This window comes from Muntiacus reevesi, chromosome 18 (genome assembly GCF_963930625.1).
Source record: "Muntiacus reevesi chromosome 18, mMunRee1.1, whole genome shotgun sequence".
NCBI classification, from domain to species: Eukaryota; Metazoa; Chordata; class Mammalia; order Artiodactyla; family Cervidae; genus Muntiacus; species Muntiacus reevesi.
Window position 1 is genome coordinate 22,337,379 of NC_089266.1, and position 24,872 is coordinate 22,362,250.

Genomic DNA, 24,872 nt, shown 5'->3' on the forward strand with positions numbered 1-24,872 from the left:
TTTTTTCTGGATTTGTTGTTCAGTCACTAAGTCATGTCCGACTCTTTGCGACCCCATGGACTGCAGCATGACAGGATTCCCTGTCCCTAGCTACTCTTAATTCAGTGATTTCCTTGCCAAGGCAAGAAAAATGAGTCACACAGTAGACAGTGCCTCTTGTTTCCTCTGTCCTTCCCTGACTCCCCCTACCTACAGAGAGGAAATTACCCCATTCTGGTGGGTGGGTGGCCTTAGGAGTTCTTTTTTTCCTAAGAATGATCTTTTCAAAGGGCTCTCAGATCAGAATCCCAACTCTCAGTTTCCCCCCAACCCAAGAGCCAGAAAACTGGAAGAAGGCTCCTAATTCAAGCTTTCCGAAGATTCCTAGCCAGTCCCTCCAGGAAAGATGAACTGAATGTAAGTTAGGAGGTGAGCAGTAAAGGGACGGCTCCAAGCCACCCCTAGACATAGGCTGGTGTTCAGCTGTTTTCCAAAATATATTTGCAGATGGAGAAAGTGAGTGTGGAGGACATCCCTCCCCCAACCCCAGGGACTGCCCCCCCCAATACCCACTCTCCACCGAGTCCTTATTTCATTTTTAAAAAAACAAGTAAACAAAAAAAATAAGTAAAAACAAAACCAAAAAAGCAGTCTGTACAAGGACTGGGTCTGGGTGCCGCCGCTGCTCGCTTCTTCCCAGGGACAGAGCTGGGTCTCGGGGACAGTCTCTGAATGGGTTGCTGTAGTTCCTAGACACCCCCTTGGGGCCTTCTTCACACTTGGCCCAGCCTCCCTAAGTCGTTCAGTGCCAAGGATCTGGAAGAAGTCAGGGTGGGCCGCTCTCAGCCACCTAGGAGTTGAAGTTAGGAAAGGAGATTCCTGGCATGGCAGGCTCCTCTGGACATGACCCAAGGGCCTGCTCCCTGCCTAGTGCCGATGTGGGCCAGAAGTCAGGCCTTCCGCACGCCCTGAGGGTTCAGGAGGGCCTCAGTGGCCCTGACCTTTTGGCTCATACTGGCATGTCCAGACCCAGGTACTCAGGGTTCTCTGCCGTAGGGGTCCCTTCAAAGGTGCTGGGTGGAGTGCTCCGGTCTGATGGGTCCTGGTCCCAATAATAGAGGTTGTCAAAGGCTGGGCTGAAGGCTGGAGAAGGGTGGGACTGAGGGGCAGCCCTGCCCCGGGGTGCCAAGTACTCAGGGTTCTCCACAGCAGCCCCAAAGGCAAAAACGTCTTTGACAACCCCATTCTTCCCAGGGGAGAGAGTCTTGGGCCTTTCCAGAGTGGAGCCGGCAGGTCGAGGAGGCGGCAGAGGACCCTCTAGGGGTGACGGGGGCTGTGGGCGAACCTCTGGCTGGTTCACATATTCTGAAAGGAAAGAGAAGGAGTCTTGTGAGGGGGGTGGGACCTATGTGTCCCAGCTGCTACAACTGCCCTGCAGCAGGCCCTGGGCAGAGCACCCCCAGCCCCCACCTCCCAATCTCTCAGCTCGAGCTGGATTTCATACCGGGCTGGGGGCTGCAGGTCAAGGGGGCAACGTAGCCATCAGCCTCGGGAGAAAGGGGTACTGTGGGGTCCTCACTGTACCGCTGTAGAGGGCTAGAGTCATGTTGGGGGAGGGTCTGCAGCCCCTTGGCCGATCCCATTCCCAAGTCGCCATCAAACACATCAGAGCCTGCCCCTTCGGAAGGTGCCAGCGGAGATCTGGGGGGCTCCTCCTCGGAGGGCTCCAGCCCCAGTGTCAGCTCACCACCGCCACTCTGAGGACAAGAGAAGGTCAAAATGGAGGTGATTCATGGATCTGAGATGGAGGCTCCATGGGAGGTGACAGGGTCCCAGGAGATAAATCATCTCTGATGTATAACAGAGACACGGTAGAAAGAATGGGATCACAGTTGGAAAAATGGGATCAAAGTAGGAATCCTTCTTAGGGAAAATGGGACCTCCTCCATGAGAGGTAATGGCTGGGGGACATTGGAGGAAGGGATCCTAGTCCACTGGAGTCAGGGGAGGTAACCAACCACATCCACCACCATGTGATGGGGGCACTGACCCTGGTGGATGTGCTGCGGTGCCTGCGATGGGCCGTGCCTCCAGCACCCGGGGCAGGGTCTGGGCAGAAGAAGCCCTGCTGGGGTACCAGGTACTCCTCCGCATCCACCAGGTCGCCCATGTCATCATCCTCCAGCAGCGAGCGGTAGAAGGTGCTATCCAGGGGGCTAGCAGGGCCCAAGTCTTCATTCTGGGGAGGAAGGGGACAATGTGGCAGCCTCTCCCCAGCCCAGTATGCAGCCTCCTGAGGGTGGCTCAGGGAGGGCTACAAGTCTGACAAGTCAGGCAGGAGCTTGGAGGCCTGGGACCCAGGAGTCATTCTCCCTTTTTTCCCTTCTAAGGGAGAGTGCTCTTAGCCATAGGCAGGGATGGGGTGAAAGGTTCAGTACCTGGATGACCACAAAGCGCTGGGGGTCCCTGGCCATGCGGGAGAATTCGGCCACTAACTCCCGGAACCTCGGCCGACATTCAGAGTCAATCATCCAACCTGGGGGTGGGCAAGAGCCTGGCATCTCAGTTCTGGCTGCAGCCTGCATCCAGCACCCCTCATCCCCACCCCTAGTCTAGACAACACTAGAGTCCAAAGCCCTCTGATGATAGAGAAGCTATAGTTTCCCCTTTTTATTTTGCATCAGTCTTTTTTCCTAGCTGGCCCTTGCTAGCTCCTCTGAACTGGTACTGTAAAAGGGCAGGGAGAGCCTTCTGAGACTCGATTAACCATATCACCATGCTCTTGGCCCCCTCCCATTCCCCTTGTAGGCCCATCCACCCAGGACCACCCACCCCTCCTCCAAGCAGCCAACACAGCTCAAGAACGCACATTTGACCATGATCATGTAGACATCAATGGTGCAGATGGGGGGCTGGGGCAGCCGTTCTCCCTTCTCCAGCAGGTCAGGAATCTCCCGGGCTGGGATCCCATCATAAGGCTTGGCTCCAAAAGTCATCAGCTCCCACACAGTCACACCTGGGGCAGAGATGAGGTAAAGCGGTGGGAGGACAAGAGGCAGCTTTAGTGTACAGAGCCTCAGAGGCTCTGCCCAAGAGCCTGGCACCAAGGGGAAGGAGGAAAGATGCAGTGCCAAAAGGCAGGAGATAACTTGGTCTTTCCCCACTCCCTGGGAAGTGCACAAACTCTGGCAGACTGAGGCACTGGCAGCCACTTCCTTCCTTCCCACATTCATACTAAAGGTGTCCATTAATTCTCCCCATCCTTCCACCCACATTCTCCCCAGGGCCATGGCTCCTTGTCCACCCTCCCTAGCCACCCCATCACACACCATAGCTCCACACGTCACTCTGGTGGGTGAACCGCCGGCGGAGGATGGACTCCAATGCCATCCACTTGATGGGCACCTGGTAGAACAGAGAAGGAAGTCCTCCAACCAGGTCTGAGTTCTCCCAGGGGCCAGACGCCACCCCACCTGGTTCCACTCTGTTCCCTCCTCTAACCTTGCCCCCATCCGCGTGGTACTCCGTCTCGTCAATGTCAAGCAGCCGAGCCAGCCCAAAGTCTGTAATCTTCACGTGGTTGGGACTCTTGACCAGTACATTCCGGGCAGCCAGGTCCCTGTGCACAAGCCGCACATCCTCCAAGTAGCTCATCCCCTGGGGTTAGAGGTGTTAGTGTGGACCTCACTCTGCCAAAACTCTCCCAGGAAACCTCCCTATCTAGAGGCTTGCTCCCCAAGGGCACCTGCAGAGCCCTGGCCCCCAAAGTGCATACCTTGGCAATCTGCACACACCAGTTGAGCAGGTCCTGGGAGCCCAGGCGCCCACGGTGTTCTCGAACGTGGTCTAGGAGGCAGCCATAGGGCATAAGCTGTGTCACCAGCTGCACTGTGGAAGTCAGGCAGATGCCCAGGAGGCGGGACACATATGGGGAGCCTACACCAGCCATCACATATGCTTCCTGGAAACAAGGGTACACACTGAGAGGGTATGGGAAACCACTAACCCCCAACCTCCACACACCCTCCCGAGGGCTGAGCCGAGAAAATGGGACCCTTACCCAATCCAATCCCATTCATCACAAACCAGAACCATGGCCCACAGACGAGGGAGGGTAAGAGTAGAGATTTTCGGGAATCACAGAGTGTCCCCCAAAACCCCAGTGAAGAGAGAGAGAGCCCAGACCTGCAGCCCGGGGTTCCCCCGTGCCCCCAGCTGGAGAGGGTAGAAGGGCTTACATCCAAGATTTCCTTGTTGGCTTTGGGAGATGTGTTTTCCCTCAACACCTTGATGGCCACGGGGATTTTCACATTTTCCCCATCGGGGATCCAGATGCCCTGTGCAGAGAGGAGGATGTGAGCAGGAAAAGGGCCTGCCAGATCCAACCTGCAGTCTTCCTACTTGGGGTTACTACTTGTGCTCCCAATTCCCTCCCCCACCCTTGGGCCAACCCCATTATTTAGCAACAACCTCACCATTTAGACCCACTGGCCACTCCCAATCCCTTATCCTTAACTGCCTACTCAACTGCACCATCCCCAGCTCCTGGCTGTGGTCCCAACAAACCCTCGGCCACACCCTGGAGCATCCTCTAGGACCGCCCACCCGGGGACTTTGGCCCCACCCCTGACCTTGTAGACGGTGCCAAAAGCTCCAGATCCTAGCACCTTCACTTTTCTCAACTCTGTCTCTTTTAAGATCCGCATCTGAGCCTGATTGGGCATCGCTCCGCTGGGCGTCAGGGGCTCCACCAGCTGGGGTGAGGGGGTAGTGGGTCAATGCCGCGGGCTGGGCCTCAAACCCCAGGCCGCGCGAGAGGCCCTCCGGCCGCCTTACCTCAGTCTCCTGCAGCAGGCGCCGCATCGTGTACTTCCGAATCTTCTGCCGCCTTCGCTTGATGAGGATGCCGAACACCAGCCCCACAAGGACAGCCAGCAGAACGCCCACCACAGCGGCAATGATGGATGTCACAGGGCTGGGGGCAGGAGCCAGGATCATGGATTGGGGGCCAGTCTGGGGCAGGGGAGATGAAGGGGTCCCACGGCGGGGCGCGGTGGAGGGGGAGGAGGGAGAGGGGGCTGACTGTCACTGGCATTTGCAAAGGGAATTCAGAAGGGTGACCCACAGGCTCTCATCCTGTCTGACCTACTCTAAAACCTACCTTGGCTCCTTACCGTCTGGGGAGTAAAGTCCAGACTCCTTGCTAGGATTCAAAACCCTCTACACCTACATCTCCAAGTTGTCTATGCTCTTGCCCATGGCTCTAGACCAGGATTCTCAAACTTATGACAAAACTCACCAGGGAACTGGTCAACCTGTGAGAGTATGGAGCCCCACCCTCCAGAGATTTTGACTGTGGTATGAGGTGGGGCCCAGGAATGTGCACACAGTGATTCTGATGTTCTAGCCAAAATTTTCACCCGTAGGTCACGATTTCCACAACTCCCAGCCTTTGTTATAATACTTCTGCCTGGACCACCATTTCTGCATGAAGTCATCTTTCAAGACTCTGCTTATCCTGGGATAGAAGGATCTCCTGGGCACTGCCCCTACATCCTTGTCATCCTTGTTCCCCTCCCTTACTTAGCCAAGGGCTGGCTTATCACAGACCTCTAATGGACCCTTATTTCATGGACAAATGCTTACTTAGGACACACTCTGACCTTTTTCTCCCTAAAACCCTTCCCAAAACACCCCTCTGCCTGGAAATCAAGTCCAATGATGGCTGTGATGGACATCACAGGGCCTGTGGCCTCATGGTAGGGGAGAGCCTATGCCTTCCAGATTCAGCCCTGACCGGACTCAGACTTTACCCTCTACTCCTTCCTCTGGGCTTAGTCAGTTACCCACCACAGCAGAATCTTCAGCAAACACATCCTAGACTTTCTGGACACCCCTCACCATGCTGCCTGGTTGCTTTCCTCCTAAAACAAGTGACATTCCCGCCCCTCTTTCAAAACCTAGCTCGTGTGCCTGAGGCCTCCCACTGACCCCAGGGAAGTATTCACTGTCCCTCCCTCAGTGCTGCAGCTATGCTCTCTTCTCAACGTGCCTCGAGTCCCAGGGAGTTGAAGGCTGCCTGTGTCCCTTATGAGACCCCTAGCTATACAGGGTGGGGAGGTGCTGGGTATCTTCCTATTCCCTGACCCCCAAGCAAGCCGAGCAGGCCTTCCATCCACTGCATGTGTGTGTGCAAATATGTGCTCAGTCACTCAGTCGGGTCCAACTCTTTGCAACCCCGTTGATTGTAGCCAGCCAGGTTTCTCTGTCCATGGGATTTCCCAGGCAAGAATACTGGAGTAGGTTGCCATTTCTACTCCAGGACGTGTTCCGGACCCAGGGATTGAACCTCGTGTCTCCTGCACTAGTGGCCAATTCTTGACCACTGCACCACCTAGGAAGCCCCTCCATCCACTAGTTGAAGCTAATCGAAAGGAGTATCCACAGTGGAAGAGTGGGCTGGGGAGGACACATGTCATGTCAGGACATGGCACCCAGCAGCAGTGACCACCCAGGGGTCAGTGGGGGGCTGAGGGCAATGTGGGATGCATTCTGGGGACCAGGCTGACCTGGCTCTCTGCTCGGCGGGGCAGCCCCTGTCATCCAAGTCCACACAGCTGCAGGAGAGAGAGAGAGTCCCGTCAACAAGGCTGGGAACCACCTCTTGAACTCACTCCAGCCTCACAGGATCCCAGGAGGTGGGCGTGACTGGGTTATGATCCCCACTTGACAAAGGCAGAAAGTAGGTTCAAGGTCACCAGGGCTCTTTCTACCACCCCACGGGGGAGTTCTCCAGTCTGCAAACCCATATCCTTTGCACCTCCCTGTGGTGGGTAGGAAGTGGGGGCACCCAAAGGAGCATCGAGTCTAAGAGCTTGGCCATCTCCTCTGTAGAGGATGCCAGTGTAAACTACTTCCGTGGTTGGGCAAACTACTGCGGTCCTCCCAGCAGTTCCACCTCTGGGGATAAACCCTAAAAATGCCAACACCTGTACATTAGGGGGGCATGTACAAGATGCTCACTTCTACATGGAGCTCAAGTGCAATAAACTGCCAAAAAGCAAAAAAAGGAAACAAGTTCAGTCAGTACTCTCAGGCAGGGACACAACTAAATAGTGACATCCATACTGCAGATTGAATAGTTTTAAAAAATGGAGGTAGATTGATATGCATTCACAAGGAAGGACCTCCAAGATACATAAAGGGGGGAAGGTTCGGGGGAGCAAAGTGTATATGAGTCAAATGAAATTGCTGAGAAATAGATGAGCTAGATGAAACTGTTGTTTCTTGATCATTTTTGACTTTCAAAAACAGCAATCTTATATGACTCAACCTAATATAAATGTAAAATGCATTTATGTAAATATGTGGAGAAAAGCCTGGATGAATGCACATACCAGAGTAACCTGGCAGTTCTCCCCAGGGAGGGGAGGGACTGGGTGGGTGGGGCAGTGGGAGAAAGGGCACTTCTGCTTTACACTGTTTACTTTGATTCTGCTGAAAAATGTGTCTTACAAGAATGTATGCACGTGCTCCACGTGTTATAAAAAACAACGAAGTAAAAAAATAAAAAGAACAGGGCGGATCATTGTATTAGGACATGAAAAAGCATTGCAAGAAAAACGGCAGTGTTGCGTGAGAAAAAGCAATTTGCAAACAATAGGTATGGTCTATGTTCCTATTTTCGTAAAAAGAAATATAGACTAGAACATGCACAGATAAGAATTGGAGAATAAAAATAATATGTAAACATATTTTATATATTATATAATAATACATATGTTAGCATGTGCACATATAAACTGGAGGGAAAATATGGCAAGTTATTAACAGTGGAATAGAACTGTTAATACTATTAATTTATCCTTCATGCTTTAATTAAAAAATTTTTAACAATACGTGTTACTTTTGTGATCAGGAAAAAAAAGATTAAAAAGTTAAGGGCCTTGGGGTAAGCAAAGGCAGAGATGTCCCACTTTTACAATAAGAGCCTCAGAGAGGCTCCTGGAACAAGCCCTTCTTTATATGCAGAAGGCCCTCAGACTCACGAGTGGGTGCAGTTGATGGGGCACGGCTGGCATATGCCCTCCTCATCTGGAAACTTCCAGATGGGCATGAAGGAGAGGTCAGGCTTCACACCGCTGGGGCAGCGAGCCACGCAGAAGGGAGGATCCTTGTAGTGGGCACATGCCACACATTGGTCAGCCTCCTGGGAGGGAAGAAAGGATTTGTGGGGGGCTGGCACCGATACCCCTGGGGCAGCAAGATTAAGCCCTTGGGTCCCCTTGGTGCTTCCCATGGCCACGTGGCAGCACTTTTCACCTTGCTTCTGGGAAGCCCCAGACCTGCTATGTCTGTTGCCCCTGTTCTGCACCCAGCTCCCCGGTGCTCAGGCACAGTGCCAAACCCTATTTTAAGTTAATTCTTACTGTATCCCAATGGGGTGGCTACTAGCATAACACTGATTTCACAAATGAGCCAACTGAGGTTGGAAGTGACACCTGGATTTGAATCCAGGTAATCTGATGCCTGAGCGCCCAGGTCTAACCACCTTGGCACTGCCACAGCCAAGCGCACAGGCTTCCCTGGGCCTTCTGCATGGTCGGAAGGGTCTCAGGGTCCACAGTTCTTGCCATTCCCAGCATCCCAGCCTCCTTCCACTCTCCTACTGTTCAGGCCTGGGCTTAGAGCCCTCCCCAGGGATATTTTACTGGACTTGGTCAGGTCCCTGGCAGCTCCCCCCCTCCCCAACCCTGCCCTGCTTCCCACCACTCAGCTCTGAGCCCATGAGCACCTCACCGAGCCAAAGCAGGTCACTGAGCCGTTCTGGGGATGACACTCGGGGTGGCAGGGCAGACAGTACCTGTCCTTCACATACTCCCGGGGGAGCCTGAGGGGAGGACAGCCAGTGAAGGGGTCTGGAAGGAGCCCCTGTGCACCTCCCCCCACCTCCTGGCCGCCCCCTCCTCCACCCGGCGTACCCCTGCAGTACTCGGCATTCCTCCACGCATTCCTGGCCCCGAAGGAACTGGCTGCAGTTGACGCACTGGGTGGGCCCGGGACCCCAGCAGTGCCCTTGGGCGCACAGTGGGTAGCAGGCCAGGCCCTCGCCCACTGCAGTGAGGAGGAAGGGGTCAGAGGGGACTCTTATGGGAGGTTTGAGGTCCCATGGAGGCTGGTGGGGGGCGGGGGGGGGGAGTTTGTGGGCGCGGCTCTAGGCTAGAGAGGCAGGATAGCTGCCGAGCACAGCAGGGAGAAAGTTCTGAGGTTCCAGGAACAGAGGAAAGGGAAGGGAGGGATGCCAAAGCAGCGTGGCCGGACCCAGCTAGAAGCCACGCCAAGAGGCCAGGCCAGCCGCTGGGTCAGCGATGGGGCACCTGGGATGGGCACATGCACAAGGAAGTCCCAGATTGCTGCCGCCAGAGGCCCCTGGGCACGCCCACGCGCTGGCAGACGAGGAGCATGCAGCACTGGGTTCTCTGTCTTACCGCACTCATCCTCTGGCCTGTTGGCACTGTGGAGCAAAGCCTGGTGGGGATTCTGGAAGAGCTGGTCCCAGGGCACCGTGTGTACGAAGCAGAGGCGGGCATTGCGGTGGATGAGGGCCAGCCCGCTGCCCAGTTCCCGCAGAGAGCGCAGCCCCAGCCAGCTGATGCCCAGTCCTTGGAGGGTCAGCGAGTAGGCACCACTGTGGGAGGGGGAGTGGTGCTCAAATGCAGGGGGGCAGCGCACCTCCCCCATCAGCCAGGACTGCCCTCGTCTTCCTCCTGTCCCCAGCACACGCTGCAAACTCCCATGGAAAGGTCACTGCTGGAGTCCCCGGAGAACAGGAACCCCCTTCTCCCCACTATACATACACCCAAAACTTTTCCCGGGCCTCCCTGGGCAGCTCCTCTCTCGGCAGGGACCCCCTCCCCTGGTGCTCACTCATGCAGAACTCTTCCCCGGATTACTCGCAGGTTCTGGAAGACGCTGAGGTCAGGCAAGCTGTCTGGCCACGCTGAGATGTACAGGTAGCCTGCAGGCACAGGGGGAGGCTAGGGTGTGGGGCCAGGATGAGAACCCCCAGCCCCATGAGAGCAGGCTTCAGAGAGACAGGGCCCACCTGTGATCTCCTCCAGAGACTCAAATACTTGGAGCTGCTCAGCCTGCAGTGGGGGGATGTTAGAGTCTGGGTCCCTAGAAGAAGGATTAGGGGAGGAGTCAGCAGGGCCAGGAAGGGGGTGGGTACAACCTGCTCCACAAGCTGGCCCTGTCATCCTCCCCCAAGTCCCCTCCACTTAAACCCTTTGCCCATCATCCTGAGCTTCAAAGCACAGGCCCTAGTTTGGCAGGATCTATCAAAACAATACTTATATCCTTTGATCTAGAAATTCTTACTTCTAGGAATGTGCCCTAGAGAGACACTGGCCCCTGTTTCCAGAGGCATGTACAAGAGACAACTGTTTGCTAGAGGGAAAATAAAAAACCTCAGTAAATTAAAATTTTTTAATGTTTTAAATACCTAAATATTCCATCAGTAAATGAGGAGCTGTTAAATGTAACCCTGATCTATTTAGACTATAGATGAAAAACTAACATTTAGGAGAATGTATTGGATTGGCCAACAAGTTTGTTTGGGTTTTGGAAAAACCTGAATGAACCCTTTGGCCAAACAAATAGTATTTTCTGGGCACAGTTATAAGAGTTTTACAAATATTAACTCATTTAAACTTTATAACAACCTTATGACGGCAGGACTAATTCTGCCCCCATTTAACAGATGAGGAAGCTGAGACACAGCAAGAAGGCCACATGACTAATAAGTGGTAGAACCCAGGTCTCAAACCCAGGCAGCCTAGGCTCTTAGCTGCTACTGTTTGCTGCCACCTGCTTCACTGCTGTTGAAACAAGGCAGCTGAACATGAACTAACTGTCATAACCAGCTCTCCAAAGCCAGGGGCAGACAATATTCACAGCAGGCTCACATTTTAAATCAACCTTCCCCCCCAAATTATTAGAACTACATTTCTCTGTGCATGTATGTCTATATATGTATGAATGGTCTAGAAGAATACACACGAACTGTTACCAGTGGTCTCCTCTGGAAAGGGGAGTAGAGGTGAAGGAAGTGAATCTTCTCCTTTTTGTAATACATATTTTACTGAAGTATAATTCACATACAAGAAACCACACAGATTTTTAGGGTGCAGTTTGATGAGTTTTGCCAAATGCATCCACTCACATATCCACCTCCACCAGTGATATGTAGAACATGTCCATCACCCTAGAAATTTCCTTTGTGTTCCTTTCCAGACCCTCACCCTGGCACAATCACTGTTCTGATTTGTGTTACCACACAGTGGTTTTGCCAATGCTGGAACAAAGACAATCACACAGTGTGGACCTCTCATCTGACTTATTTCACTTTGCATAATATTTTTAAGATTTTTTGATGTGGACCATTTTTAAAGTCTTTATTGAATTTGTTACAATAGTGTTTATTGTTGTTTATGTTCCATTTTTTTGGCCAAAAGTCATGGGGGAATCTTAGCTCCTCAGAGATGGAACCCGCATCCCCTGCATTGGAAAGCGAAGTCTTAACCACTGGACCACCAGGGAAGTCCCAACATAATGTTGTTCTGTGTATACATAGGCTGTTTCTTTTATTGCTGAGAATTTCACTGTATGAATATACCATTTTTTACAGTTAACCCTTGAACAATGCCTGGGTTAGGGGCACCAAACCCCTCTATAAGGTTGAAAACACCAGGATAACTATATAGTCAGCCCTCTGCATCCACAGATTCAGATTCAAGCAACCCCAGATTGTGCAGTACTGAAGTATGGATTTATTGGGAAAAGTTCACATTTAAATGAACCCGAGCAGTTCAAAGGCCTTCCCAGGTGGTGCTAGTGGTAAAGAACCCATCTGCCAATACAGGAGGCATAAGATACATGGGTTCTATCCCAGGGTTGGGAAGATCCCCTGGAGGAGGGCATGGCAACCCACTCCGGTATTCTTGCCTGGAGAATCTAATGGACAGAGGAGCCTGGCAGGCTATAGTCCATAGTGTCTCAAAGAGTCAGACATGACTGAAGTGACTTAGCACACACACAAGCAGTTCAAACCCATGAGGTCCAAGGGTAAGCTGCATTTATTCATTTTCAGCTACTGATGTTGTTTAGTCACTAAGTTGTGTCCAACTCTTCTGCTACACCGTGAACTGTAGCCCTCTAGGCTCCTCTGTCCATGGGATTTCCCAGGCAAGAATACTGGAGTGCGTTGCCATTTCCTCCTCCAGGGGATCTTCCCAATCCAGGGATCAAACTGGTCTCTCCTGCATTGGCAGGTTGATTCTTTACTACTGAGCCAACAGGAAAGTCCAGCTATTGATAGACATTTGCATTATTTTCAGTTTGCGGCCATTATGAATAAAGCTACTATGAACTCAAAGAGAATTTTACTTTATCTGGATGGCATGACCTCCATACAAGTAAGTGCATGTTTATAGATAACATGTCATTTATGAGAAAAATTCCGGGAATTCCCTGGTGGTCCAATGGTTAGGACTCCTCCCTTTCATTGCCAAGGGCCCAGATTCAATCCCTGGTCCGGGAACTAAGATCCAGCCAGTCACATGGTGTGACCAAAAACAACAAACAAACAAAAACCAAAAACAAGGAGAAAAAACTTCCCCTGCCCCCACCCCCCACCCCCCCACACACACACCCCTGGCCAAGCTGGTCTTCCACCTGCTTCCTTTGTATCCTGGGTCTCCCACTTCCGTGTCCCACCACCCCCTAGAAATGCTGCCACTTCTGGGGCGTCAGGATTCAGTGGCTGCCCTGATGCTGTCTCAGGCTGTGTCCACCCTTGACTTCGAGTATCCTTACCCTGCAAAGCTCTCTGGCAGAAATGCCAGGCTCCCAAAAATCTTCTTGCAGCCGGCAAACTCCTGGATGTTGGCACTGGTGACCGCCCTCACCTCCCGCAGGTGTTCCATGCCCAGACCATAGCACACTGTGGGGAGGGGGCAGGGGCATTCAGCCTCCACATGGAGCACCAGGAACTCAGCCTCCCGGATCCTGTCCACAGTCCCCTCCTGGGGCCACATGCCCCCTCCCCACATTGACAGGAGACACAGGGGAACTTGTGGGAAGCTCAGGGGAAGGGCCAGGGGCAGAGTCAGTGGGAGGAAAGGACTGGGTCCCAGGAGGGTCTGAGGAAGGGTGGTGCAGTGGGCTAGGCCAGGCCGGCTGCTTTGGGGGGGCGACCAATGTGTACCTGGGGCACAGGGCTTGCTGCATTTCTCACACCTCTGGGTTCCGTCCTCAGCTGTGACCTCTTGGTTGTTCAGGGGACACACCAGGGTGCAGGATCCCACGTCCGTAGACAGGTAGTTGTCTGAGGAGGTCAAGATCGTGTGTCCATGTTTCCTGGCCTTTCACCCCCACGCCCACCATGAGCCGTGTCCCATGCCCAGGTAGCACAGTAAGAATGGTATCAACTGAGACTGAATTGCCCTTACAACACATCTGAGCCCTGGACACTTGTCCTTTCCTCACGAAAGCCCTATGTGATGATAGGCACTGTTAGACTACCATTTTGCCAAAAGGGAAATCAGAGCACAGAGTTTTCTGTAAATTACTCAAGGTCGCTGGGCTAGAAAGTGGAGGAGCTAGGATGTGAACCCAAATGGCCTGATCCTACACTCTGTACTCGAGCCCACCATGGGGAAGGTATGACCAGCATCCAAGGGCCCACTGCTGTCTCCCACGAGAAGAAAGAAGTCCCCACATTCAAGGTCAGTCTCTGAATGCTTATCAGTAAACAGGGGAACTAATAAATCAAACTCAGATCCATCTGACCATAGAATAAAAGTTAACATTTAGGGGTGCTGAGTATCAGCTGGGCACAGTTTTAAGAGCTTCACAAATATTAACTCACTTAAACTTTGTAACCACCTTACGAGAGCAGGACTGTTTTTGCCCCAATTTAACAGACGAGGAAACCGAGATGCAGCAAGAAGCTCACATGACTAGTAAGTGACAGAGCCAGGTCTTGAATGCAAGCCTCCTGAGCATGGGCTCTTAGCTGCTACTATTTGCCGCCACCTGTTCCGCTGCTGTTTAAAGAACCGGGCAGCTTGACACAACTGCCATGACCAGCTCTCCAAAGCCAGCGGCAGACAATACTCACAACATGCTCCCATTTATATAAACCAAACTCCCCAGCAAAATCACTCAGGCTGTGTTTTTCCCCGGCACTTACAAGGACAGGCGGTCACACAGCTGGCACCAAAGGTATAGCGCCCCTCGGGGTTGGGCATGGACTCGAAGGTGTCCGTGTTGTAGGTGACCAGAGCTGGGCAGTGCAGCTCGCAGATGCCGCTATGGTTGAAGTGGAGGCAGGCCTGGGGGACAGACAGTGGGTGGGCACGGGGCTGTTTTGCCCTGGTGTGCCAGGGGCCATAGAACAACACCGGGCGGGATGCCCTTCCCTTTGCAGCCTGAGGGCTGGGGCCCAGAGGGCACATACCAGGCAGTCGGAGTGCTTGGGGCCAGTACAGCCAGCAGCACACTGCTCATGGCAGCAGTCCGTGGGCTGCGGGCCCTTACAGCGGGCACAGCCGCTGGCACAGACGGTCCGCGTCACTGTCAAGGGGAGGCGGGATGAGGGCTGGGCGGCACTCTAGGCACCAGCCCCTCACCAGCATCACCTTCTGGGGAGACTTCCAGCCCCAGGGACGAGGCTGAGGGCTGGCTCCCATGTCACCCAGCCCCCACCCTCCAGTCCCTGGGCCGCCCTGTAACTCACAGCTCTGACAGTCCTCAGGACTTTCTCCCCAGCATTTGGGAGCTTTACAAGCTGGAGAACAGGGTGCGCCTGGAGGCAGAAACAGAGAGGCAGTGAGAGAGACCGAGACCAGGATGTGAAATGCAGTGAGGGAGACACCCAGGCAGGAAAAGAGGACTTCAAAGCCAGAGGCATGATCTAGAAGCAGAGAAGAACAGGACAGAGAACCACAGAGATGAAGAGATGCAGAAAAAGGGGAAATGGGTGCTGTTAGTGCAGCAGCAGAGGGGGACAAGGAGTCAGCCAGGAGTTTGGGGTCGCTGGGCTGCGTGAGAAAGGACGGCGGCTGCAGGTGGTGGGGGGAGCGAGGCTTACAGGCCCGTGAGCGGTTGGTGTCTATCTGCTTGAGGGGCAGCTGGTTGTTCTTGTGGAAGATGTCCTCCCACAAAATCGTGTCCTGGTGGCAGAGCTGGGGGTTCCGCTGGATCAGGACCCCTCCCTTGAGGATCTCTGTGGGGTGGGCAATAATCAGGGGCTTCTTCCCCCATCTGGCATCTTCTTATCTCCCCTGGGGCCTGCCTGCCTTCTAAAAGTGGAGCAGGCCGCTGAAACACACTCCGGGTTCCTCCGGAAGCAGAGAACACCCCTTCAGCATCTTTGAGCCTTGTCAATACCACCCACAAACAAAGATCCAGAGTCACTGCCTGCTCTCCTCCACCTCTACTGTGTGCGCATGGCTTAGCAGTTAAGAGTGTGAAACCCAGCCTCACCACCACTAACTAGCTGTGTGACTTATCCTCTGTAAACCTGTTTTCTCATTTGTAAAATGAGAACATTGATGTTTCCCTTGCAGGATTATGGCAGGGCTGATGGGATTATGCATGCAAAGCACTGGGCACTGAAGTCTGAAACACTGTCTGCTTCAGGGCTGCCACGTACAGTTACACAGGTTGTTCACTGTACATGTGCACTCAGCCAAGAAGTGGGCAAAAATCCAGCCTGCATCCTAATCATCAAACTATGTGGGCTGGTGCAAGCTGTGACTTCCTGGGAAGAGGGGAAATCTTTTTGAATCTTCACAAGGGTGCCTTTCCTAGCTCCACCTGCATCCATCCTGAAGAGACCCCAGTTATGATTCACACAAAGTCTCCCTTTGACTTGTAGGGACCCCTGGCCAGCTCTCAGTAATCAGCAGAAAGTTTCAATGATAAAGATGGCCACCTGTGAGGCTTCGCAGCTGCAGCTCCTGCAGCCCTCCTGGGGCCATGCCTGCAGCAGGGGCAGCACTTTCCAGAAAGTCTCCATTGTCCAGGACGGCCAGGGCGTAGTGTTCCTCAAAGAGCTGGGTGCCTCGCACGATTCGCAGTCTCTGCAGTGGGACCTGACTCACTCGATTGTGAGCAATGAGCACATAGCCCTGCACTTCCTGGATCTCCTGGGAGGGGACAGAGGAACAGAGGGCTGAGGCAGGTCGGGCCCTGGACCACTACCACCCAACCCCCAAGACCTCCTCAAGGTCCCCTGTGCTTGGCGATCTTGGGCAAGGAAGGGCCCAGCTGCCAAGCAGTCTGCCCACCACCTCCCCGAACCAGGTTCTAGGACCAGATTCTAGTATGATCAAGAAAGAAAATGAGGGGGTGGGGGCAGCACTCTGTAAATTGTGAGCAGGCACCCCACCCTCTCTACACCTCAGCTCCTCCATCTGTAAAGGAAAGGCCTGGAAGAGATGATATCTGGGATTCAACGGACTAAGCGCCGCACACCTGGCCCCGCTCTGGGACACGACCCAGAGGCTGGCTTCCACTCTCTCTCCTGTTCCTGACCCTTTCACATATATTTCCCACATGATATTCTAAATGGGCTCCCCAGGAGGACTCCAGGAGGAGTCCAGGTATGCCTATGGCTCCCAATGTAGTGTTGGTCACTCAGTCGTGTCCAGTTCTTTGCGACCCCGTGGACTGTAGCCCACCAGGCTCCTCTGTCCATGGGATTTCACAGGCAGGAATACTGGAGTGGGTAGCCAGTTCCTTCTCGAGGGGATCTTTCTGACCCAGAGATTGAATCCGGGTTTCCTGTATTGCAGGCGGATTCTTTACCATCTGAGCCACCAGAGAAGCACTCGTGGCTCCCAATATACAGATGGGGAAACTGAGATCCAGTGAAACCAGGGGCTAGACCACATTCACAGGGCTTGTCAGCAGCAGAACTAGACTCAGAACTTGCCAGGCCCTTCATTACTCCAGGTAGGAGGGAGACAGTGGCTGGGACAGTTGGACAAGGGAAGGTGAGCATGCTAGTGAGAGAGCAAAATATATAGCCCAGGAATAGATGCATTCCACCCAGAGATGTCCACAGTCAGCCACACTGTAGACAGGGAATCAACTGGTCTTAGTGTAGGATGGATGGGGTGAGACATCAGAAATGACTTCCCCGTTTAGGAGCCACAGTGAAAGAGAAAACGGAAGGCGGGGAACCTTCTTCTACCACCCATCTGCAGGCAGAGGGCTCAGCCCCGCCGGAAGCAGGGCCTGGCTGGGTCTTGCCCATGGGCCTCACCTGCAGGAAGGAGAGGCTGGCATGAGCAGGCAGATAGGTGAGCTCCAGGTTACCCTGCACCACCTGACAGCCTTGGTAGAGGTGGCGGAGCATGTCCAGGTGGGTCTCGGGGCTGGCCGGCAGCCGCAGCTTCATGTCTGTGCCGGTGCACACTGGTGGGACAGAGAAGACGGGTCAAAGGGCCTGCGCAGCGAGCTTCTCCAACTGGCCACGTGCAACAGCAAAAGGAAGTGTGCAAATTTGGGAAAAGGGGGGAAATCAGGGCAGAGGTTCCCCCCCCCGCCAACTTGGCCCATCCTGAGCATCTAGAGGGGGTCCCACTGGGCCAGCCTTAGGGAGCTTGCCCGTTCAATCCAGGGTGTTGGCTGGCAAAGAAAGCCTTCTTTTGTCCCAAAGGCACAACGCAGGGCCAATGGATAAAAATCCCCCAAGAGAGGCGATGATGAATCATGAATCCTCTGGATACCCCCTGCCCCTTTCCCGAGCAAACAATGCCACCCACATGCCAACCTCCTGGCAAGGCATACCCACCCCCGCAATGCCACCCAGAAAGTGGGGAAGGAGGGTCAGCTCGAGTCATAGCTGGGGCCTGGGGACCACCAGGAGCCTGGTCACTGCAGGAACTTCTGGGATTTCCCCAGGCAGAGAAAAGGAGCATCAGATCCCAACTCTGGGCATCTGGACCCAAGCTGCAGACACTGAGCCAGAGTGCTGCCTGCTCCAAAGCCTCCTCTGCTGGTACCTCACCCTTGCCACCTCTTCAGGGCAAGACTCCAGAACCAGCTGGCAGAATCTGTGCCACGAAACAACTGCCACAAGGGCACCACGTCAGCCCTGTGTACCTGCCCACCGTCAGCCACCAGCCAAGTGGCATCAAGAACTGCTCCCCAGTCCACCTGGACCCCAGTCCCGTGTCCCTGAGACCAGAAGTACCCACTAAGTCCAGGGACACTAGAAATGGTGAACTACCCCTGGTAAGGGGGCGCTCTGGCAGCAGCTGGCACCATGCCTACCAGCAGGGGGGGAGATTAAAGGGCCCAGTGGAACTCGTTTTTCTGCTCTGGTGAGAAGATGAATCACCTGGCGCGTCTTGCCCAGGAGGGTGTGCCGGGGGAGGTGGGTGGAGGGCACCCCCAGATTCACAGATCCACAGGTGCCTGAGCTGTCTGGAATTCCTGTTGGTCCCCACTCCACCTCCCATGGACTACGTGCAGATTCAGGGGGACAGCACAATGGCTGACTGTGGGGCCTGACACCAGGGCTTCTGCTCTCCCCACAACTTGGAGCCTAAGGTCAAATCCTGAGAGGTAATAAGAGACACCCTCTGCCCCCAGAAATCGGAGGAAAGGCTGGGGGAACAAGCCCCAGGGGTCCGGCCTGGGTAAAGAGCCACAAACGTGCAGTCTCCCAGGGACACCCAGAGTGGTCTCTCTTCCCACCCCTCTGGCCAGGGGGGGAAGGAAGCAAAGAGCGAGGAAGGGGAGGACCCAGAAATAGAACTCAAGGGTCCCTCCCCCCAGACTCCCAAGAGAAACAGGATCCGGGGGTGGCAGGCCAGGCCCAAAATAACGCCCGCTGCCAGGACCTCCCCCGGCCTCGGCAGCTTCAGCTGCTTTGTAGGCACAGCTGTCTCCAGGTCTGGACCCCGAGGCCCTAGCCCAGGCCGGGGACCGGGACCAGCAGAGCCGGGGCAGGGGCCGTCTCCACCCCCTGCGGCCTCAGCCGCCTGGAAGGGACACACCAGCTGCGGTAGCCGGGCAATAGGAAAACAACAACAGGAACCCTGGGGGCAACAGGGTCAACTGAGCATCTCCTGTGTGCCGGGCAGGCACTCTGGATGGAGCCTCAGCCCCCAGAGGCTGGGATCTACAACCCTGATTTTGCAAAGAAGGAAACTGAGGCTGCCAGGAATTATGCTTCCAAGATCATAAAGCTGTGAGCAACAGAGGCACGATTTGAATTGGAGTCTGCCCGACTTTAGATCCCACATTCCTTCCACTAGGCCTAACTGCACACACGCCCCACCCCACACCCTGTGCAAAGGTAAATACACACCAGCTCTGTTGATGCCACTGATTACAACAGGCTCCAGGCCTGAGCTGGGCGGGAGGACCAGAAAGAGAGGGAGCCCCGCCCCTCGGGTTTGTTTGTGGCCGTTTAGAGTCTGATTAAGACTAAGTGCTTGTGGGAACTTCCCTGGAGGTACAGTGATAAGACTGAGCTTCCAATACAGGGGGTGCGGGCTCGATCCCTGGTTGGGGAATGAAGATCCCACATGCGGCCAAAAAATAAAGACTAATTGTTTGCAACAGGTGGTAAAGTTGGGACTCTGAGACCTACTCCCTGGAGGCCTGGGGACTAATAACACCCAACCTGACATGAAACCAAGAAGGACTTCCACACCCCCATCTTCTCACTCATCTCCCTCTCCCCAGTCCTCACCGTGGTCTCCATATCCACTCTCCCTCAGTGATTTCCTCCACAGTAGGAGGTCCTGTCCCACATAGGAGAGTTTTGTCTCCAGAGCACCTGCCCTTCAGGAGCCAGATCTCTGGAGCAAAGGCAGCGTGAGGCAGGACCAGACCAGAGTCAAGGACACCATGAGCCCTGGATAAGTGTGGGATGAAAGAATGAATGAACTCCAAGCAAGGGTCTCCAAACCAGCGCTTTCCTGGTGGTCTGGTGGTTAAGAATCCACCTGTCAATGCAGGGGACACAGGTTCAATCCCTGCTCCAGGAAGATCCCACATGCCACGGGGCAACTAAGCTGTGTGCCACAACTACTGAAGTCCATGTACTCTAGAGCCCGTGCTCCACAACAAGAGACGCTACTGCAATGAGAAACCTGAGCTCTGCAACTAGAGAGTAGCCCACTGCTGGCCGCAACTAGAGAAAGCCTGCATGCAACAACTAAGACCCAGCGCAGCCAAAAATTAATTAATTAGTTTAAAAAAAAAAGAGTCTCCAAACCAAAAGGGACCAGCTGAGGTCACTGTGTCCAGCCCTCTGCCCAGAAGCTGGTCACAGTCCCCATGTTTCTCTAACTGAATGTCAGTGGTCAGGTCCCAGCTCTAGGGAGCTCTCAAGTGGGTTCTCTTCTTTTCACCAGCCTTCAGCCTCACCTGCCTCTCTTGGTCACCAGCACAAAAGCCAACACTTCCTTTTTCCCATGAGCACTGCCTGCGTCCCCAAAGCTCACCTGCCTCAGACCCACAGGGCCAGAGCCCATTCCAGTGACACCAAGGTTCACCTAGCACACGCTCCTGGTGGATCAGACCGGGCCCTGGGCTCAGCTCATTAGGCCAGAACCCTGGAGGGTCTGCTCACAGTGTAACCCTGATCAAGTCCCTGGATTTCCAGGGCAGAGGTCAAATCAGATTCACCTGTACACCTAGCAGTACCTGTGACGTAGCAGGCGCTCAGTGACCTGACTGGCTGTAAGGCGCAGATAATAAACAATAACAACTCTTACTCTCTACAGAGAAATTACATGAGAGTTAAATGAGATAATGAATCAAGAAACAGTGTGCAAACATGACAAGCCTTTGTCAACAGAGCTGGGGCAATGCAACCATTGGCTATAATAATTCTCCCACTCCTTAAAAGAGCACACACCCCTCTCCCTAACGCATCTCTCATCCCAGGGGTGGGGAGGAAAGGTGGCCGACTGAAAGATGGAGGTGTCAGCGTGGAGGGGCTTCCCACAGTACAGACAGGGGGATCTCTTTGCAGATCATGCTAGCACCAGGGGAAGGAACACCCAGCCTGGCCCTATACCAGCCCCAGCGCCAGCCCCTCACTGGTTCCTCCCTCGCCTGCAGCCCTGTTGGTCCCACTGGCCTCTGCCCCACTCCTGCCTTCCATCCCCTGCCGAGAGGGCACAAGAGGAAGGCAGACATGGACTGGACATGGAAGGGAAGAACTCCAAAGCCAAGAGGGAAACTGGGGCTGGGGGCACAGCTCACCCTTATTTTCACCACAATAACAAAACAGCACCTCTGCCCTAGTTTGGCCACCTGACTGCCCCTGAGGCTTTGCGTAACACTTTGATCAACAATTTTTTTTTTTCCTTTGGCTCTGTCTGGTCTTAAGTTGCAGCATGCGGGATCTTTCCTTGTGATGTGCGGGCTTCTCTCTAGTTGTGGCATGCTCGGGGCTCCAGAATGCAGGGGCTCTTGGGCTCACTAGTTGCCCCGAGACATGTGGGAATCTTAGTTCCCCAACCAGAGATCTAAGCTGCGTTCCCAGCATTAGAAGGCAGATTCTTAACCACTGAAATACCAGAGAAGCCCCTCTGATCAACTCTTAATGACTCCTCATCAGAGTCCAAAAATGCCCTGGACGTTATTGGGTTGCTAGGAAGCCTTGGTTAAGTCACTTTGTTTCTCTGAACTTCAGAGAAGTTTCTCATCTGTGCGCCTACGTCACAGGATTATTGCAGAGAAGCAATGAAACTGTAGTGGATGAGAACTTGGCAAGTAGGAAGCATGCCGTACTTTTCTAAAAGTTAAGTCCATAAAGCAGGAGTCTGGGTAATTCCAAACCAAGAGAAAATGAAAAGCGCTTTGTATTTGACTTTGTAATACAATGTGTTTTCTCTTTTGGCATTTGAGCCTAGCTTTCAATTATTATTTTTTATTGAATAGTAGGATGAGGTTACTTTCCCTAAGTATAGCAAAAAGAAGGAAGGAGACTATGGGGAGAATCCTTCAGGAACTAAACTATGGTCTGTCCAAGATGTGTTTGCTGCACTCTACAAAACTTTGACTGTTAGAAAAGAAAATCCCAACCCCCTGGCTTTCTCCCCATCTTCCTTTCCCCCTCAGCCCTGGCATATACTGGGAGTACTAGAGGCAGCTGGGTGGGTCTCTGCCATTTTAGCCATTCCTGCACAACATGCCTCTCACAGCACCCAGCACTGTGGGCCGAGGCGTGAGGAAGCCTTGAGGAGCCCCAGTACCCAATACTGCAGCAGCCTAGCTGCGCTCCACCTGCTCACCTCCCAGGCCCAGGTGAGGAGGGCAGCGGCTCGGCCTGGCAGTCCAGCCTTGCCTCATTCTTCTCAGCCGAAGGCCCGCCTGGGAAACAGGGAAGGGACGGAGAGGCTCCTTGCTCAGAGAGAAGGTAGCGTGGGGCCACCTCCCGCTGTTTACAGCAGCTCTAGAGGGAGTTCCTTGAGAGGGCAGAGTTCAGCAGGGTGACCGCAGGGAGGCCACGCAAAGCCCAGACACATGAACACATAGACCACACAACTCAAGAACACCTTGACACAGTAGCCCCCCAGATAACACAGCAAAGCTCTGACAGAGGGGCCCTCGGGCACACACAAACAGGCCAACACCCACCCCGTCTCCAGACTCCCTGATCCGTGGAGACCAGCCACCACTCCGAGAACATTCTCATTCTGGCCTCCCCACAATCCGGCGATGCAGGGCCCAGTGTCCCCCAATGCTCAAGGTAGATGAATACAGCGCTTTCCAAGGTGTGGCTGGTGGGGGTCCAACTGCCTGGGTCCGAGCTGTTGTTTAGTTAGTCACTAAGTCATGTTAGGCTCTTTTGCGACCCTATGGACTGTAGCCCACCAGGCTCCCCTGACCATGGATTTTCCAGGCAAGAATACTGGAGTGGGTTGCCCATCTTCCTGACCCAGGGATCGAACCTGCATCTCCTGCATTGGCAGGTAGATTCTTTACCGCTGAGCTGGTGGGGTAGCTGGAGTCCAATCCAGGACCCACCAATTACTTGCTGCCACTTCACCTTTTGAAGCCCATGTCTTTGCCTGGAAAATGGGAACACTGGTAGGACTTCTCTTATAGGGTTGTTCTGAGGATAAAGGGGGGAACCCAGGCAAACACGCACAGCACCGGGCACGGGGCGCATTTCCCATACGTGTTAGCTTTAATCATTACGCATCTAGATGGACAGATGGGGAAGGCACACAGTACCCCGCCCCCCTTCCCCACATACAGCATAAAGGAAAAGCAGAGGAGCCTGGCTCAGCACACCTGCGTCTCTCCCGGTTCCTTAGCTAGCCCCTCTCCCTCCCACTGCCCAGGAGTCCCTCCCTCAGAATCCTCCCACTTTAATGCCCCAGACCAGAAAACACACGGCCACCCCTCCGTGGCCCACGCTTTCCCAGTGACAAAGCACACAGTCCCTAAGTCGGCCCTAAGGAAACTTGTTCAAAACAAACTTCTCCCCCTTCCCCCACCCCCGGCTCCGGTGAGGCAACGCTGCCGTCGGACTGGCCACCCTCGGGCTCCCCGGCTCCGACTGGACAGGTTGCTTTCCCCACCTCCCCCTTCCGCACCCCGATCCTGCCCGAAGCCGGAGTAACTCAACCCAGTTGGCCGAAAGGGGGCGGGGAGGGGGCCGGGCAGAAGGGACCCCCAGGAATCCAACCCAGTCCAGTCTGGAGGCGGAGGCTGCCAACTGGAAAGGCTTTGAGAGGCGCTTGAGGGGCTCAAGAAAGGGGAACACACACACACACACCATGCAAGTCACCCTTTGAGGAAAACTTTCTGAGTAACTTCAGAGAACTTTTATGACAAGTTCGCGGAGCCTGCACAGCGCCGGTCCCATCTAGAGCCGCTCCGGCATAATCGCCCCCTTACCCCTCCTTCTCTGGCCCCTCCGAGCCGAGGGCCCGCGGCTTCGAGCGCCCCGACTATCTGAAACCTAGGATCAGGGAGCTCCGATGCCCCCCGCTACCCGTGCGTGCCCGGGGACATCGGCGGGGGTCCCAGGCGGCAGGGTCCTGTCGCCGCTCCCTCCCCTCCCCACCCCAGACCCACCTTGGGTGCCCGCGGCTCCGGGGGGCAGGAGGGCGAGGAGGAGCCCCCAGCGGCACCAGGCCGCCAGCTCCATGGTGCTCACTGCGGCTCCGGCCCCATGGCTCCGGCTGGACCGGGCGGGGAGGGCGCCGGGCGGGCGAGGGAAGGGGGCCGGGCGCTAGCGCCGGAAAGGGCACCAGGCGCTGGAGCGGTCGGCGGCCTCAGGGGCTCGTCTCGGCTTCGTGGGCACGACGGAGGGGAATCTCAGCTCCACAACTTCATTCTTGTACTTCCTCAAGGCAGCCCTCCTCCGCCTCCTCCTCCTCCTGTGATTGGGAGCAAGCGCGCTCTCAGCTCGCCCCCCCCACCCCCACCCCCTCCAACCGCATTCCAGCAAGTCCCTGGGAGTGGCAACTCCCAGCTTCACTTTCTCCCTCTCTCCGCGCAGGCCTGGGTGCGTTGCTCCCAGCTCCCGGACGCCGGCAGCAATTTTCGCCCGTTTCCATGGAGAACACCCCCCCCCCACCCGCCACCAAGGAAAACACCCCCAAAGGAGAGGAGGATGATCGGGCCTCCCTTCCCTGAAAGTCTGGGACAAACACTTTAGCCTGCCATCCTGAACTTTCTTTTAAATCGTAGGTTTTATCTTAAAACATTCCTGGCCCTTTGCATCCTGCTCAATCAGGATGCCTATTTGCTTTAATACCTAATAATGGTTTTCTTAACACATCCTCAAGTGAAAATGTTAGTCAAGGAGGGGGATGTTTTGCCTTTAATCTGTGGCA

The 24,872-nt window shown here is 54.4% G+C and overlaps 1 protein-coding gene across 1 annotated transcript; it reads right to left on the reverse strand.

The window, feature by feature from the left end:
- ERBB2 (erb-b2 receptor tyrosine kinase 2) lies at window positions 1–24,428 on the reverse strand. Its single transcript, XM_065908629.1, has 27 exons — window positions 24,109–24,428; window positions 17,315–17,466; window positions 15,980–16,193; window positions 15,134–15,268; window positions 14,780–14,848; window positions 14,501–14,616; window positions 14,234–14,375; window positions 13,247–13,366; window positions 12,856–12,982; window positions 10,085–10,158; window positions 9,907–9,997; window positions 9,468–9,667; window positions 8,961–9,093; window positions 8,779–8,869; window positions 8,028–8,188; window positions 6,549–6,596; window positions 4,816–4,954; window positions 4,611–4,733; window positions 4,218–4,316; window positions 3,755–3,940; window positions 3,481–3,636; window positions 3,309–3,384; window positions 2,849–2,995; window positions 2,418–2,515; window positions 2,030–2,218; window positions 1,484–1,736; window positions 1–1,344 (listed from the first exon to the last, which is right to left on the reverse strand). Exons 1-27 carry the CDS (start codon window positions 24,179–24,181, stop codon window positions 989–991), a joined length of 3,768 nt encoding a protein of 1,255 aa, XP_065764701.1. The 5' UTR covers window positions 24,182–24,428; the 3' UTR covers window positions 1–988.
- Window positions 24,429–24,872: the final 444 nt, after the last annotated feature.